The following is an 18,534-nucleotide window of genomic DNA, read 5'->3' on the forward strand; positions in this document are numbered from 1 at the left end:
TTATGGCAGTTTTTCCTGCATGATGGCCAAAGGAACTGTGCCAGCCTTAATTAGAGAACAGAAAAGGGAGTGAGATCCCTCTTTTGCATAAAGAAGGGAAGAATCCAGCTAATCACTGGTACAATTACGATATATCACATAAAGACAGAAGACATTAAGGATAGGGCACTGGACTTGGAATCAGGAAGACTTGGCTACCTCGGATACTTCCTGGTTACATGATCTTAGCACAGCCACTGAATTTTCCCTGGGGCTCTGTGTTCTCAACTTGGTAATAAAAGAGTTTTGAATTTGTTGTCACAACTGAAGAGCTGTAAGATTCCTTACAGTTCTAAATCTAAGATCCTGAATTTTAACTTTTTTCACTGTTCAATCTAACATTCTTCCTAGGCTCTATAGCTAGCATGAATTTCTGCAGGCAGCTGTCCTCTCTCTCTCTCTGTCAAGTCTACAATCCACCCCAAATCTTTATTAATGTTTTCTGGTCTTCCTGTGCCCTGTGGCATTTAGAGGTCTTCAGGGCCCAAGAGAAAAAACTGACTGCTCTACTTACAGCCAAGTGACATAGAGCTTTGGACTTGGAACCAAGAAAACCTGAGTTCAAATCCTGCCTCAAAAACTAGTTGGTGACCCTGGGAAAGTCATTTAACCTCTCTTGGCCTCAGTTTCCTCATCTGATAAATAATACTAGCAGCTACCTCTTAGGGTTGTTGTGAGGGTCAAATGAGATAATATGGTAAAGCACTTTGCAGGTCTTAGAGCATTATTTAAATGCTACTTGTTAGTTTTGCAATAGCTAAAGCTGCAATATCCTCTGATATTGAGCATCCAGACCTAGGGTAGATAAAAAAGATGCCATGTCAGGGTGTGAAGTTTCTTTTTCATTTTGATTTCCCAGAGAGCATTTCTCATCAGAAATGGAGAAAAGAGGGAGGTCCCTGCAGAGCAGCTGGTTGTAGGAGATATTGTAGAGATTAAAGGTGGAGACCAGATTCCTGCTGATACCAGGATCCTGTCCTCACAGGGACGTAAGCTAAGCAATATTGCAGAGTTCCCTTCAATGATGATTGGATCTGGTCCCAGATCTGTAACCTACAGTCCCCTCCAATAGTCCTTGATTAAACCAAATGGACAATACAGTGCCCAATTCTAGACCTTTCTCAAATATGTCTTAAGAAAATTACTTTGTATTATTTAGTATAAAATTTGTTTACTTTATATGTACATATTTTTTCTTTCACCCTTCCCCCACTTAGTAGAAAGGAAAACCCTTCAAGGTAAAGATTCTTTTTTTTTTTTTTTTTGCATATAGTAGGTAGTTAATGTATGTTTGTTGAATTGATTGAATTTATTCACAGGTACATAATTCATCTCAGTCTCGTTCTTGTGATCTTACCCACGAGAATCCCTTAGAAACAAAGAATGTTGGCTTTTACTTTACAACCTGCTTGGAAGGTAGGTCTAGTGGAAAATATAGAGTAAACATTCCATCAAAATTAAAGGCTCTTCTACTCAGTCTTTACCTCTTCGTCTTCCTCTCTACTTCATACAAGATTTTTTTCCTAAGGAAAACCAAAAACAAGTAGCTATACCCAATATGCCAACACTTGATCTAATAATATGCAGTTCTTCACATCAGGGCAATGCCTTCCTGGCAGTCACGTCAGGCCAGAAGATGAAGACAAAAGCCCAAGCAGTCTGTACCCCTTACAGGCAAGACCTTCTGGAACATCATCCATATACTTTCCATCCAGGAACAGCAACTGGAGTGGTCATCAATACAGGTGACCAAACCATCATTGGAAGAATTGCCTTACTGACTTCATCTGTTGGCCATGAGAAGACACCAAGTGCCATTGAAATTGAGCACTTTGTCCATATTGTAGCAGAGGTAGCTGTTTCTCTTGGCATGGTGTTCTTCACCATTGCAATATGCACAAAATACCAGGTCCTAGATGCTGTCATCTTCCTCATTGGCATCATTTTGGGCAGCGTACCAGAGAGTCTAGTGGCTGCTGTCACTATAAGTCCATGATGTGATCTGTGCTCTCTGACTGGATTCTTAAACTCCTGAACTCATAGAATATTCAATCCCCAACATGAACTGGTATATTGCAAGCTATTTCAGTGTTTTAAAGTAGAATACTTTCCCCTTTTGGAGGCAATACCTGAATGACTTAAATAGGTTGAGTGTTGGAGGAACAAATAGGGTTACTTAAGATAGTTTCAAAATTAAAATCCAAGACCATAACATACAAATCTTCCTTTTTAGGAGATCTGTAAGTAACCTTATGCATAAGTTTATCTACTCTAGTCTTGCCTGAAAGCAAAGAGAGAAATCCAAAGAATGAACTTCAAATTATAAAGCAGTCTCTGCGTTGATCTCCTATCTGAACCTGAGCTATAAACTGATGTGTAGAAGATAATGAACCCTAGAATGTATTCAAGAAGATACATGATATCTCCTTGAAGATTCAAAGCATGAGATGAATGCTTTGGGATGTCCACTTGGGCACAGCTCCCTTACAATCTTTCTGGAGAAGGACAGAGTTACTCAAGTTGACCCAAGATCAAATGATGATTTTCATCCACATGGTACAGATTTGATAACCTTTCCTTTGTACCTCGTCATTATGGATCACTTTATTCAAAAGAGGAAACAATCACAATTAGGATTTTGTTTCTTTAAAAATAAGTTTCTTAACCTTGTTTAACCAATAAAACACCCAATATTTCCATAAAAATACTATAACTGTTATCCCCATATTTATCTAGCTACAAATAATTGAGCCATGGTCATTCGTAAAAGATAGGTCAAAATGTGTTCTCTATAGAAATGGTTAAGCAAAAGTCTCCTATCATTTTGACTCACTGGGGTTTACATCTTTCCTTCTTTCATTTCCAGGTGAATCTGTCCCTGACAGCAAGACGAATGGCCAAGAAGAACTGTCTGGTGAAGAACCTGGAAGCAGTGGAAACTCTGGGCTCCACCTCCATCATCTGCTCTGACAAGACGGGGTCCCTAATCCAAAACAGAATGACTGTGGCCTATCTATGGTTTGACAACCAAGTGTATCAGGCTGATAAAAGTGAAGATCAGAAAGGTGAGGCTTTGGAAGAAATCCCATGGATATGGGACTGAGCATAGGAAGTTCATGCCAACCCTGATAGGGTGAGCAGGCTGTTCCTGAGATCTGCTTGGACCCTGTGGTGTATAGACTTCACTCTGCTCTCTCACAGCAGTCTTCTATGTGCTACATCATTGTTTCCCTTGCTTTCCAAACCTGGTCTTTGACCAAAGTTTTGCAACTTGGGCCTCCTTATCCAAGATTGTGACACTGTGTAGCCAAGGTGAGTTTACACCAGGACAGGAAAGTGTTCCTATCATGAAGGTAGGTCTTCTGCTCATCTGGGTGTGACATCAAAGTCAATCTCCAGGTCATCTTGCTGTCTTCCATCCCCTTCTGCTGTGTTGCCACTTAATGAGATGGGAAAAATTAGTATACATAAGAGCAAGTTTGAATTGCCAATGTGTCATGTAGCCAAGTAACAAAATAGTACCTTGACTTCATTCTGCTTTGCTTTGTAGAGTCATGGGAAAAAAGTGGAGGAGGTCTCAGAATACTGACTTCAGGTAGTGTGTTGTAGTTTGAACAAGGCTGAAGTTCATTGTGGTTCCTACTAAATCCATCACCATGCTGAAGGAAATTTTGTGATCTTATTCCCTAGTACTGAAACTATTTAAATTAGTCCTATGTGTTCCTCCAAGACCCAACTCATCTAAGCCATTGAATTCAGCATTTATTAAGCACTTACTGTTTGTAAGGCACTAATGCAACCAGACATACATAGTCTCTGGCCTTAAGGAGCTCACATTCTACTGGAAGAAAATTACATGCCCAAAGTATGAGTGAGGAGCACTAGCAGGTGGGGGGAGAGGGAAATGTCTCTTATGAGTTGCACTTGCGCTAAAAATTGCAGGGAGCCAAGAGTAACAAAAGGCAGAGTTGAGAAGAAAGTGTGTGTCAGCATACAAGACAGATGATCTGTGCAGAGGCAAGAACATGGGAGACAGAATGCTGCTTATGGGGAGCAGGAAGTGCTCCAATTTGGCTACTGTGACAGCTCAAGAGTAGTAATGAGTAAGTAGTAGAAAGGATAGGTAGGTTACAGAGCCAGATTATGAAGAACTTCAAATGACAAATAGGAGAGTTTGTGTTTGATCCTAGGATGCAACAGAGATCTAATGAAACTTCTTGAGCAAAAGAATGATGAGTCATAAACGTATATATGATATGATATATGTGTGTGTATATAAATATATGATATATTTTATTTACTTGCCTTTTGTGTATCAAAGAAGGTGTAATAAGGAAGATGTTCTCTCTTAGATCATTCAGAAATAGAAGACCCTAAATTGAACGGAATGCCCTAGGTAACTTTCTAGACTCTCAGTTATAGAACAGATACTGCTATGCGTTGATAGAAGGGAATTGCCTATGCCAATACAATTACTTATAAAGGTATTGTGTAATCAGATCAATTAAAGAATTTTTCTCATCCAAGGTGTAGCTGTTGGAGCTCTTAACAGAGATGTGCTAGCATTGTCTCTTCCCTTCTCAGCAGAATTGCAGCATTGAAGCTGCCTTGGTTTTTCCTGTTCTTCTCCCACTCTGCTTTCACCTTTTCTGTCCCTAACTATGGATATTTTTCCAAACCTTAGTCCCCAGGGTTTTGTGCTTCTTTCTCTTTCAGTTCATTCATCCATTCCTTTAGCCGCAATCAATGCCACATTCTATCTGTTGTCCAAAGCCAAAGTTTGGCGTTTTCTTTGAATCTCTTCCTCATTTCCTATAGGCACAGGGTGACTCTGAATACTCTTTTCCCCTTTACAATGTCACAAACCTGTAACTTCTTGGGTTCTGCTCTCATCACCTTTTATCTTGACTGCTGTAACATTCACCTGACTAGGCTGCTAGACCTTTCTTGCTGTTCTAATACTTCCTATGTGCTACTGACAGACTTACTCTCATTAAATAATTTTTATCCTGCTCTTCTGTTCTCTTCAGTGGCTCATTAGTCTATTACATTTTCTAAATTCTGCTTAGTTTTCAAGTCTCTTGTAACACTCGACCCTATTCAAACTGGTTTCTCCCCTATTTTCTAGGTTTAATTAATTTTCTAGGTGTAATTACTCTTCTCAATTGACAATATCCCACACTTGTTTTTTCTTCATGATGCATTTATATTTTTGCCTTTTTTCTGTGTCTCCATTTATACTTTTTGATGTTCCTAGGCATAGCCATGAAAGAAAACTGTCCTACCCTAACTACTTTTACAATTAGTGATCTCAACCTTTCCACAAACTTATCTACTGTCTATACTGGCGCGAGGAACCTGTGGCCCTCTGGGTCCTCATGTGCAGCCCTTTGCCTGAAATCAAACTTCATAAAACAAATCCCCACCATTGGACAACTCTATTTAATTCTGTACAACACAATCCCCCTTAATTACAGCCAACACTTAAGTCGAGGCCAGCCATTCCATAAATACCTATGGATTAATCTTAAATACCATGGAACAGCCAGACTAGTTAAAATTTGATCTGATTTACCCTTGCTTTTTGTATTTTTCTTTTTAATCTCTGGAAAATAGTGATGGGAGATGCCTCAGAAACTGCCAAAAGTTCTCAGAAGTCATTATTGGTGATATGATTAAAAAAAAAAAAAGAAAAAGAAACAGAAAAGTGACTGAAATCCCTTTTAACTCCATCAACAAAGTCCACGTAGCTTTTTCCTCATGACCAGGGATCTTATTTCTTAACCCAGGGATATTCTTACCTGCAATTAGAAATGACTTTATAGCTATAGAGCGGCTACTTTGGGCTGTTGTTTTCCCAGAAGCACAGTAGGGAAAGGAGGATGAATCTGGAGAAGAAGCTAGGAGGTGGGTCCATGCCTGACCACTGTCTTATCTGGGGCTGAGGGACTTGTGACCTAGGTTTTTGTTGCCCTTCTCGACTGTATGTGGGAAAAATAGGAACTTTCTAGATTTCATTCCATTCTGCGCACTTATTCTATGAGCTGGGGATCTGTGGGTTCTTTCACTAATATGAAGTCACTCTTCAGAACCCAAAGTGTTGAGTTACCTGGTGGTATGAGTAGTTAATGTTAAAAATTCCACTGGGGGCTTTTTTGCTCAGTCTGGAGCAAAGTGGAATTGAGCCTTAAAGTAAGAATTCCCTTATCCACCCACACCTAGCCCACCCCTAGGCAGCTAAGTGGTGCTGTAAAGTACCTGTCCTAGAGTCAGGAAGACTCATCTTCCTGAGTTCAAATCTGGCCTCAGACACTTACTAGCTGTGTGACCTTGGGCAAGTCACTTGGCCCTCTTTGCCTCATCTGCAAAATGTGGTAGAGGAGGAAATGCCAAACCACTCCAATATCTTTGCCAAGAAAACCATAAATGGGGTCATGAAGAGTCAGCTGAAATGACTGAACAACAACAGTCCTCCCCTCACACAGACATATACTTTTTCTCCAATCTCCTAAAATACAGCTTAATAAATGAAGTTTTGATGGTTATCATGTTGGTACCATTCTCCTGGTGCCCTGTCCCGGAGAGTGCCTATATGTAAGATTGTCTTCATTGATAGTGGGTGACAAGAAAGAAAGAGTCCCAGGTGAATGTAACTATACTAAAAACTAATGGAATTTAAGTCTCTTGGGGCCCTGAAATTACTTTTCGTGTCTTAAAGGTCATCTCTCTTGACAGAACCCTGTAATTTGGTTAATGTTTAAGAGGCCCTGCTGAAACACAAAGAGACCAATGGGTGCCCAGAACATTTCACAGATGGAAAGAAGTAGAGGGAAAATTTGTTGGTCTCAGTTCTTTATACCATCAAGAAACTGTGTCCAGCCCTAATGTTGAGACTATGGGCCTACTTCCCAGGCTCTCTCTCTAGCCTCAAAATGTCATAACACTCTGAAACCTGGAAGAGGGAAAGGGATCACAGAAGAAGATGATTCCTGCTGCTGTGAAACCTGCAGTAGATAATCCTACCCTGGGAATGACATTCAGTGGCATTTGTGCCACCAACTAAAAGGACCTCTCTTCCTCTTTAGAGAGAGGCACTGCTTCAGTCTGAATCTATTGATATCTCATATGAAAGCCCAGGCTACAACTTTAGGTTGGGGCCAAGTTACAGTCTCCTTTTCTAAGGGAAGTCACCCTGGGGATCTTTGAGATCACCATGGCTTTTGAATAGCAAATCACAATAGAAGGAATGCTGGGAATGGATGGAGAATTCTTGGATTTAAATCTTACCTCTGCCATTTACTTCCCAAATGGTCCAAGTGAGGCAAGTCATTTAACCTCACTAGACTTCAGGTCTTTCATCTATAAAATGAGGAGTCTGAACCATATGGTGTCTGAGGTCCCTCCTGCTCTAGCTCCTTGATCCCTTCAATGGAGGAGGCTTCAGTACATACCAAGGGCATCTATATGCCTCCTGTTTTTACTGCAGGGAAGTCAAGCATACAAAGAGTAAGACATGATTTTCCTTCTTCTGTGTGGCTAGTTGTGGAGAGGCGCTTCAGCCCTCTTAGAAGTGACAGCAACACTGATATGCCCCATTGAACACATTCACTTAATTCCTTTCTCCCAGCTCTCCATCCATGAGACAGATGACCTCAAGGACAAATACTTCCTCTTGGTAATGAAAGGAGCCCCTGAGAGGATCCTGGAGAAATGCAGCACCATCATGATCAATGGTCAGGAGCAACCTCTGGATGAAAGCACTGCAAAGGCCTTCCAAACTGCATACAGGGAGCTGGGAGGCCTAGGAGAGAGAGTGCTGGGTGAGTTGGCCACTAATACTTAAAAGATTTAAGTTGAGAAAATGGACAAGTTTATTAAAAACCGTGGAAGGTAATAACAAGGTAAGGAAATGAATTGATGGAGTATGTGTTTCTAAAGGACATTGGAATTTGTGTGGGGAAAGGAAAAGCATACTTAAACATTCATAAAAATGCTTCAAGGACCCCTGATTTTATTAATGGTCCCCCATTCCCTAATGCAGAAACTATCAATGAACTCATGGATCCTTGAATGAATAGTCTATGCTTTAAAAAAAAAATCTTTATTTTATTTTGTTTTGTTGATTTTATTTATTTCCAGTGTTCTACAATCACTACCATATAACTTAGATTTTTTTCCCCTCCCTCCCTCTTACCTCTTTCCTCCCTCCCTGAGACAGCATACAATTTTATATAGGTTCTATACATACACTCCTATTAAATATATTTTCACTATAGTCATGCTGTAAGAAGAAAAAAATCTTTTTTTTTTAACAGTTGGAACTTAACATGGGGGATTCCCAGGAAAGAAACTTATCATTTTTTTGTCTGACTAAATTTTAATACCTTAGAACCCATGTCTCTGCCCTCTAGTCATAGGGTTCAATGAGAAAAGCTGAGGGTACTGAGATGTATATTTCAGAAAGATTCAGTCTTGCAGCATAATGAGATTTTCCCAATGATAAGCCTGGGAAAGGAAGAAATGTTAGAGAGTTTTAAAGAATTGTAGGTCCTAGAAAATGGAGAGATTTAAAAATATTAGATCTGTTTAACCCAACTAGGATGGCTTTTAGGGGCTTTCCTACCTGAATTTTCAAGTCTAGGGCTCAGTTTCCTTATGAGTAAAACTGAGGAGGTTGGACTAGTTGGCATGCAAGGTCTTTTTTCAGCTTAGATACCTGATTCTTTGCTCTAATTTTGAATTTGATTCCCGAATGGCTTTTACAATATCCTATGGCTAGACAGCTAATCCTTGTCAAAAGGAAAGGACTCCAGATTGTCCCTAAGATTACTTTCCCACAAATATCTACTTCATCTTTCCTGTGGAAAGTACAGGGAAGGGACTCAAGTTTCTATTCAAGAAAAAGCAACTTTGATCCTTCAATGTGCTTCACATGTGTCTATTCCAGGTTTCTGTCACCTGTACCTGCCAGAAGACGATTTTCCAAATACCTATTCTTTTGATGTAGAGGTCATGGACTTTCCCACCTCTGATCTCTGCTTTGTGGGGCTGATATCATTGATTGATCCCCCTCCATCCACTGTCCCTGATGCAGTCATGAAATGCCACAATGCAGGGATTAAGGTAGAGTTCTATTTTCCTACCTCTTGGAGTTCTTCACAGGTGAGAAAGATCCTTTGAAGAAGTTTCATTGTACAGTGAAGTCCTCTCTACCAATCCCATGTATTTTCCTTTTCCTGTTTACATTTGAGAGGCATTATAAACTGAATGGATAGAAAACTGGCTTAAAATCCAGGTTCAAGTCCCTTACACATGACAGACTCAATCTTCCTGACACATGCTGGCTAAATGACCCTGGATAGTACACTGACAACCTACCAGTGCTCTACACAGCTCTCTTGAGAGTTGCCAATAAGATGCCAGTCTACAAATGTTAGAGGACATTTATTTCATCATCAATGAAATTACTGGTCCAGCCTCAACCCTTATTCCTTTTATGTTTTCGATGTTAGATTTTCATTGGTTATTGGGATATTGGTGTATTGGAATACTGCAGAGAAGTTTCTTCTCAGTACAGTTACTGTTTAACACCTTAATACTTGAGCCTGGTGCAGTGGAGATAGCCAAAGGAATGGTTACATAGAGCAGTTGTATGATTTGCAAAGTCTTGACATATATTATATTGTTTAATCTCATTTTCCCAATGAACTATGAAAGGAAATGAAAAGACATCAAAGTATTTTTTTAAATTAATGTTTATTTTCCACATTGTGGCATAGAACTCTTTCCAGCCCCTCCATTTACTAGCTACATATAGGTATCGTTTGGGGCAAATCGCTTAACCTCTCTGAGATTCTTAAAAAAAAAAAAAAAAGATAAAGGACGTTGCAAACCTATATAAATGTACTCTATAAATATAAACTATCCTAATTGTGGTTACTTATTAGTAGAAACAATGACCTTTTAGCTATAACATAGTATATAGCCAGTCTACATAAATGTAGTTATATCTTTTATCATTTTCCTAATTCTACTTTTCTTTGTGAGCTTTAAACTAGAATATATAATTCCACATATATTATATGTAATATATATTACCAAATCCTTTTTCTCAGAAAACCAGAAAGAAATTGCACCAAAATTTTCCTCCTATGAAGAAGGGAAAGAAGGGACAAGGGACAACGGGGCAAGCAATTATATAGAAAATGTATTGGTACTGGTCTTTTCTAAGGGGAGGAGAGATACAAGTCACAACTAAAGCTCCCTCAAAGGGCAATTATGTTATCAACATTGATTATAACCTACTTGGATCCCCAGTGCCAAGCATACCTTTGATTCCAGAATGGCTTTTACAATATCCCATAGCTAGTCAGCTAATCCTTATCAAAAGCAGAGGACTCTATCCTACCCTAAGATTACTTTCCCACAAATATCTACTGTACTTTTTCTATGGAAAGTGCAGGGAAAGGACTCAAGTTCTTTAGGGGTCCCCTGTGTAAGGGGAGGGGACATGGTAGTACTCATTCCAATTGCTCCCCTGCTAGCCTCTGTTTCCCCATCTTGAATGGTGATGGCAAAGCCTATTACTGAGTTACAACACAGTTGGGAGCATTAGTGAAGAAATGAGGGGCCTGTCCCCTTCAGAGAGTTGTTACCTACTGGGTTCCCTTGATCAAGGAGGGTCTCTCAACATGAGAGCTGTCCTTTTTCCTTATTGGGTTTTTCTTTGACCCTTCTAGGGAGGCAAAGGCTGCTGTGGTCAGTGGAATGGAGCTGAAGGAGATAAGCCCAGAGCAGCTGGATGAGCTCCTGACCTACCACACTGAAGTTGTCTTTGCAAGGACATCTCCCCAGCAGAAGCTGATAATTGTGGAGGACTGTCAGAGACAGGTGAGTGATTGCAGGGATAGAGCTTAGGGCAGTGCCTGACATATAGTAAGTTCTTAATAATTGTTTATTGACTGACTGACAGGTACCCAGGTGAGACATCTTTAGACTTCCATTGAGCCTGGGGGGAAGTTTTATGATAACAGAAAGTTCTTTCCCAAAACATAGCTGCAATTCCTTTATAAGAAAGAAGAAAAGAAATGACTAGTTCTTTCAAGGAAATTCAATTCCACGAGCATTCATGAAGGATTTGTTTTGTTCTAGACACTGTGCAGATTAGAACTACAATGACAAAATAACTCCTTAAGGAACTTATATTCTGCTTATATTTAGTATTTTCAACTAACAAAAATCCATCCCCCCCCCAAAATGGGAGAAAATAGACAAAAGAGAAAAATAAAATTTTTATAAATAAATGTTATCATCAAGCAAAGCAGATTCCCTCACATGCCCTGTCCAAAAAATGTCTCTTCTGACCCTAGACTTCACCACCTCTCTGCCAGGAGATGGGTAGCATGCTTCATTATTAGTCTGCTGGAATAGTGGTTGATCATTGTGTTAATGACATCGTCCAATGTTATTTGTCTTTACAATGTTATTATTGTATAAATCATTTAGATTCTGCTTTCTTCACTGTGTATCAGCTCATAAAAATCTTTCTAGGTTTCTCTGAAATGGTCTCTTTCATTATTTTCTTACAGTACCATAGAATATAACCTTAGGTTCATATATAATGGCCTTAACTTGAATGAGAAAATGGAGGCCCATCTAACAATCTTTCTAATGTGACTTCTAATCTGGTGACTTCTCTGTTGGGTGAATTAATTTAGCTTGGCTTTGCCGTGAAGATAACTGAGGAAAGAATGTGATCCTGTCTTCAAAATTTTGTCAATTGGAGAAGCCAATCTCTGCTGTCCTTCATCTCCATTTGTTAAAAAAGGTCTTGTTTGAGGACTTAATATTCTTTACATCACAAAGTGATATAGCACTTTCCAAAAAAGGGACTCTAGCAGAACATGGAGTCTTTCCTAACTTCCAGAGGAGAAGGAGGTTATTATTTTTATTAATACTCCAAACTTGTCTCAATCCCTGAAGTTTCTGGATTAAAGTTTTGAATCCCATGTTGTTATCCTAGGATACTGTTGTTGCAGTGACAGGGGATGGTGTTAATGATTCCCTAGCCCTGAAGAAAGCCAGTATTGGGATTGCCATGGGAATTGTAGGTTCTGATGCAGCAAAAATGCAGCAGACAACTTTGCCTCTATAGTGACAGGTATAGAGGAAGGTAAGTAAGGTCCCTTCGAATGCTCTTACAGAGGATGAGCTGAGAGCTATTTCTCTGAGTAGACAACTCTCCTCATAGGTTGCCTAATCTTTGACAATCTGAAGAAAATCATTGCATTCACCCTGACCAAAATTTTTGCAGGCTTATCCCTTTCCTGATCTTCATTACTGCTCAAGTCCCTCTGCCCATCAGTACTATTGCCATCTTGTTCATCAACTTGGGCACTGACATTGTAAGTAGGTTTCTGGGGTACGAAGGAGAATATAGCATCAGATGACATAAAGTTTGGGGCCATTTTTCCCCCTTCTGGATTTTATTTCTTAAGAGATCTAATATAATTTGTCAAAACATTGATCTAATAAGAGGTAAAGGTAGTATTTGGACCAACCCACGCTCTCTAAATCCACAACAGACAATTCATGACTACTGAATCACTAAAGAATAACCAACATTGTTGAGGACAATGAGGACAAATTATTAATGTGGGTTTGGAAAGCACAGGTAAAGGTTAAGTGGATAACAAAAAGCAAAACTTAGTAACCAAAGAAGTGAAATAACCTTTACCAGCCTTTCCTCACTTCTCTATAAGTAGTAATATACTGGCTTGTTGATGTATTGTGACATAGTTAGAGATCTGTTGTTTTATTTTATTTTTATATATTTTTTTGCATGTGAAACTAATACCAAATGACTCTTGTTGCTTAAAGGCTTGAACGTGTTCTGGTCAGGCTGCTTCTAGAGAGTTCAGATTGATTTCATCTCTACTCTTGTTATCTAAATATTAACTGGCTGTAATCCTCATACAGAGCAGTGGTAAATGGATTTTATCACCTCTCCCTTCTATGGATTCCTTCCATTGCCTTAGCCTATGAGAAAGCTGAGAGTGATATCATGAACCAGAAGCCACACCACAAGAAGGACAGATTGATGAATCATCAGCTGGCTCTGTACTCCTACCTTCAAATCGGTATGCTGCCGTCCAACTCTTCTCATTTTGGTATCAAAGGTCTTTCCTAAGCCTTTGTTTCCTAAAGCATTCAGAAACTGGCTTTTTTGGGGGTGGGGGGATATGGGGGATAATTGGAAAGAAACTATCGTAAACTCATCTGTTTCTAAATTCCTAAAATATTCCTATATAATGTAGGAATCTTGCAATCTGTGGGAGGTTTCTTTACCCACTTCACTGTCCATGCAGTCCAGGGAGTCAAACCTGACCTGCTCCTTTACTTACGGCCATTATGAGAAAATAATTCTTTGAATGACTTTGAAGATAGCTATGGACAAGAATGGGTAAGGAAAGTCAAAGTATTAGCCCCATTTATTCTCTATTCCATTACCCATTTGGCCAGATTGATGCTGAAATGCCCTTCTCTAGACTGCCTTAGTGATACTATTTATTCAAGTCAATCAGTGAATGTAAACATTAACAGGCATTTGTTCAGTGATTACCATCCACCAGGCAGTGTACCAAGTGCTTGGCACACAAATACAATGAGCGAGAAAGCATTTATTAGAGACATTCTAGAGTCTGCCCCTCCCCTCAAGAATCTTATATTCTTTTTTTAAATTTTTGTTCAAGTTTATTTAACATTTTATTTTTCTCCCATTACAAGTAAAACCAATTTTTAACATTCCTTTTTAAAATTTGTTCTAAATTCTCTCCCTTCCTCTCTACCACATCCCCATTGAGAAGCCAATCAAATCAATATAGGTAATACATGTGTAGTCATGCAAAACATTTCCATAACAGTCATGTTGTAAAAGAAAACATAAGACAAAAAAAAAAAACCTCAAGAAAAATAAAGCTAAAAAAGTATGCTTCAATCTGTGTTCAGACACTATCAGTTTTTTTCTCTGGGGATGAATGGCATTTTTTTCATCATAAGCATCTTACATTCTAACAGGGGGAGACAATATTTTAAGGAACTGATGATTCCTGGAGTATACTTTGGTTCCTTCCTTCTCCTGGGTATAAGGCTATAAGAAGAAATTGACACACATATGTAGGAATAGTGGTAGAGTTGAATCTCATCATCGTTCTAGAAGTAGAGGCAGCTTTCAGCTTACAGCCATGGAAGCAAGTCTTGGAGATGGCCACCTCTAAAGCATGGTCTGTAATGATGAAATAGATTCCTGTCTTCTCAGTTGAGAGGTGGTGAACAATTGGAGAATGCCAAATGGACAATGTTCTGGTTTTCTCCATTTAGCTGTTTTTCTTTACAAAGGTGGGGTAAGTGAACAGGACAGTTACTGGGAAATGATTTACAGGGAAAAATTGTATTTTTCAAGGAAAAAAATAAATTAATACATAATGAAGAAAATGGAATGAAAATACCCACATTTGCCCTGAGCTATGTAAAAGAAGACTACACCAGATTTCAGGTTAATACAGTGAATAATGTTGATTCTTTCTTCATTAACTATTTTTGGAGTTTGCGGGTCCCAGTGGTTAGAGCTCTGGTACTAGGAGTTAGAAAGACCAGAAACACTTGCTAGCTAGGTTACCATGGACAAATTACTTTATTTCTGTAAATCCTTAGTTTCCTCATTCATAAAATGAGAATAATAATAGTGCCTATTGACAGGATTGTTGTGAGGACCAAAGGACATAACATTTAAAATGCTACATAAGTGCTAGTTGCTACTGTTAAAATGAATATACATGTATATTGTTATATGTATATGAATATATTGTTATACATATTGTCATATGTATATATATGGTTATACGTATATGAATATATACGTATATTGTTAAATTGTTCAATTTATTTGTTAAAACAATTTATTAGTTAAAAATAAAAAAAAATACACTCACTGCAATGAGATGAATCTTATGGAGGGAATCTGATTTTTAATGGGATCTGACCTTTGGGTGTGCAATTCCTCAGAAGAAAGAGATAATGCCTGACCTTTATCAAAACTTGTCCTTGCCTCTCATAGTTTGCTAGAGCTGACTGACATGCATCAGCTTTGTAACAGACATAAAACAAAAACTAGGCTGCAAGGTACAACATGTAGGCATAAATAAAATAAATTGCACCATCCCCTCTTTCCTACTTAACTGTTACCTTTTCTGGGTCAGAGGAAAGAAGGAAATAAATACAAGAGATGCCACAAGATTGAAATCAAGTCTTGGCAGCAGATTGGGTGGTGGAGGGATAGAAATCAGGATGACTTGTAGTTTGGGAGCCTGAGGAACTAGGAATTTGGTGAAATTCTCTACAATAAGAGGAAAACTATGAAGAGGGGAGGAATAACCAAGTAGAATCAAAATCTGTTCATGTTTATATTTCATGCAGAAATAAAGTCATCTGGGTAGGGATTGCATCTCAAATTATCATAGCAGCTATCCTCTCCTGTGGATTTGGAAGTGTTCCAGTCCTAAATTTCACCACACTTCAGTGAGTTATATGCCCTGCTGTGGGTAGGGGAAACCCTGGCCTCCAGTCCAAGGAGAGTTGAGGACCAGGTTGGGGTAGAATGAGGATGACTGGAGTAGAAATGAGGTAGTAAGGATTGGAGACCAAAAATCCCTTCTGAAAAAGTGGTTAGGCCTGGTCAAACCATTGAGGGAAATGAGAATGAATTCAATCCCCATTCCCACTGGAAAGATTTGAAGGAAAAAAGTACTCTTTATGTCCTCATCTTTGAGTATTCCTTGCTTTGTGTTGTGCCTTCAAAGAAAAGAGCAAGTTCTGGACAATTCAGAAAAAAGCCTTCCCTGCTCTGAATCCACCTGAAACTGTGCCAGAGCCAAGAAGGCAGTGAAGTTAATAGCCCCATCACCATTCACCCGAAAAGCTGGTTCTTATCTTCTGATACACTTTGACTCCTGCATTTGGCTCTATTTCATTTCCACGGTTCAGCATTGGTTTGTGGCAGTACCATATGCCATTGTCATCTGGCTATATGATGAGTTAGGAAAACTCCTGGTCAGGTGCTATCCAGGAAGAAAGTAATGTCAAAGAGAGTATTTGGGTGCAGATTTGGACGACCCTGCTGGGATTTATTGAGCATTTGCCTTTTTACATCTCCAGCAGGCTCCATTGTTCAGGTTCAGTTCAAAGACTCTCTTTCTCCCCCTACAGGCTAGTGGGATAAGAACATGTATTACTGAAAGGGCTTTTGGTTCCCAAGACTTCTTAGTTTCTCCCTGATGAAGTTCAGTGTTCTCTAGTCACCTCTTATGGGAAGTCTCCTGTGAAATACGGGCATCATCAAAATCCACACACTGGAAGGATTCTTTAATTGTTACAGTTAATGTACTGTACTGTATAGTTAATGTACAGTAAAAATGAGATTTGACTTTTTGTATAGGTTGTTTTTTCTTCTGCTCCGTGCCCATTGTCCTTGTTTTTTCAAAATATGTGAACTCTGAAGGAAGTGGAGAAGGAAGGAAATCTGTTGAATCTGTACATAACTTTCCACAATATCTAATGCAGTTATAAAACCTGCACTTGTCTTGGATTTGAAACTGTTTAGTTTTATGAAGACAACTTGGATACAATTGTGTGTAGCACAAATCCTAATGGATTGACAGTATTTTAAAGTAAAGTGTGTTTTATAAACTGAAGTTGTGACTGTTCTTAGACTCCCTGAAAAGGTGCTCTACTTCAGCTGGGAAGGTATTTGAAAGCTACTAATTAAATTTTTTTGTGCCCTGGGAGTAATGAAAGGAATGAATAAATTGTGTTGGAGTGACTCATTTCATTCTCTGCTTTCTCCCCCTCAACCCACTACTTAATACAATAAGTGGTGGGAGTTCGTTGCAGAGCCAGGAAAGCTGGATAAGCTGACTTACTGTTAATTGAAATGGAAAAACTCAAAGTAAAAGAACAGTTCATCAGACTGTTCATAAAAATCTACTGCTTCCAAATTGGATCAGAAAATTCTGAGAATGGAATTTTTGGGACTCTATTCTGGGGATGAGAAATAGACCACGTAAAGTATTTCCTACCACTCCTTCTGTGATTTCGTTATTGCATAGTGAGTCTAATTCAACTAGAGCAGAACCTAAGAAGAACTTTTGGTTTAAATTTTTACATAATGTAACCTGCCCTGTTAGCTTTCTCCCATCATCATCTGGACCATTCTGAAATTTTTTTTGATTGATCAGGGAATCTGGGTCAAGGAGTTTGTGATAGAAACGCATTATATAAAGTACAATCCTGAGGTTAAAACAGAAATGCTTAAATTATGCAGACTAATCCCAGCATTAACCTTACAGCTCATTCATTTGAATCATTGCTTCCAGTGAAGTGATTTGGCCTCAACTGTCAGTAGGCTGGTGTGTAGCCCTACTGTAAGAAAATGACTAAATGCTGTAGGGCAGCAAGGTGGTACAATGCATGGAGTTTAGGGTCTGGAGTCAGGAAGACTCATCACAAATCAGAAAGATAGATTTTACTGTAGTTTATTATACTCAGAATGTGGCACACAATACCAGAAGTTGATGGAAATGTGTCAGTCACAATTTGTCCAGTAGTATTTAGGATTTACATGAAGAAGAAGGAAAAAAGATGGTTACTCATAGTATAGCTGGTGCTACAAGGGAAAAAAATCATGCATGCTTGTTAAGGAGAAAGTATTGTATATCACTAGTTATAGGAGATAGAAAAGTGATGTGTCCTTAGTATAGGTAGTTTCACTAAAACAAAGGGAACAAATACAGCAGGCTAAAAAAAGGGCAGGGAGCATTCCAGAGACTGCTGAAGTTGAATTCACTTTCAAAACTTGTAAGTTTGAACCTATGTTGTGAAATCCCCGAAGAAACTTGGATAAGAAAGTCACAATGCGCGTGATGAAATGCGCAGTCCTGAGGAAGCTGGAGGAAACTCAAGGATTATCTTTTGAATTTGAACCTTGAAACAACCTTTCCTAAATTCCAGAGCTGCCAATTAAATTCCATTTGAACCATAATAAAAATGATAGACATCTATCCCAGGTAATAAACTATTTTTAATAATAGCATTTTTCCAATTATATGTAAAAACATTTTTAACATTAATTTCTAAAAAACTGAATTCCAATTTTTCTCCCTCACCACTCCCTCCATAACATGATAAGCGATTTGATATAGGTCATGTATGTGCAATCATGTAAAACATTTCTGTTAGTCATGTTGTGAAAGAAGAAATAGGCTAAAGAAAAGAACCATGAAAAAATAAAAAGCTTTGATCTGCATTCAGACATGTGGATAGCATTTTCCATCATGAATCCTTTGGAGTTGTCTTGGATTATTGCTTTACTGAGAAGAGCTAAGGCATTCATAGTCAATCAACAAGGTTGTTGATACTATATCCAATGTTCTCCTGGTTCTA

General features: G+C 38.7%; 1 protein-coding gene across 1 annotated transcript in view; it reads left to right on the top strand.

Moving 5' to 3' along the window:
• The window catches only part of LOC140507773 (potassium-transporting ATPase alpha chain 2-like), a 69,952-nt gene that overhangs the window by 16,796 nt on the left and 34,622 nt on the right, over positions 1-18,534 (top strand). Inside the window, 19 exon segments of the mRNA XM_072615699.1 lie at positions 899-1,087; positions 1,377-1,455; positions 1,755-2,022; positions 2,905-3,099; positions 3,278-3,396; positions 5,656-5,679; positions 5,682-5,785; positions 7,667-7,859; positions 8,987-9,162; positions 9,552-9,610; positions 10,779-10,929; positions 12,062-12,158; positions 12,161-12,211; positions 12,290-12,337; positions 12,340-12,443; positions 13,058-13,178; positions 13,356-13,613; positions 15,459-15,615; positions 16,074-16,169. Coding sequence (XP_072471800.1) covers positions 899-1,087; positions 1,377-1,455; positions 1,755-2,022; positions 2,905-3,099; positions 3,278-3,396; positions 5,656-5,679; positions 5,682-5,785; positions 7,667-7,859; positions 8,987-9,162; positions 9,552-9,610; positions 10,779-10,929; positions 12,062-12,158; positions 12,161-12,211; positions 12,290-12,337; positions 12,340-12,443; positions 13,058-13,178; positions 13,356-13,613; positions 15,459-15,615; positions 16,074-16,169 — 2,489 coding nt within the window.

The sequence above is a fragment of the Notamacropus eugenii genome, chromosome 5 (genome assembly GCF_028372415.1).
Source record: "Notamacropus eugenii isolate mMacEug1 chromosome 5, mMacEug1.pri_v2, whole genome shotgun sequence".
Lineage (NCBI taxonomy): Eukaryota > Metazoa > Chordata > Mammalia > Diprotodontia > Macropodidae > Notamacropus > Notamacropus eugenii.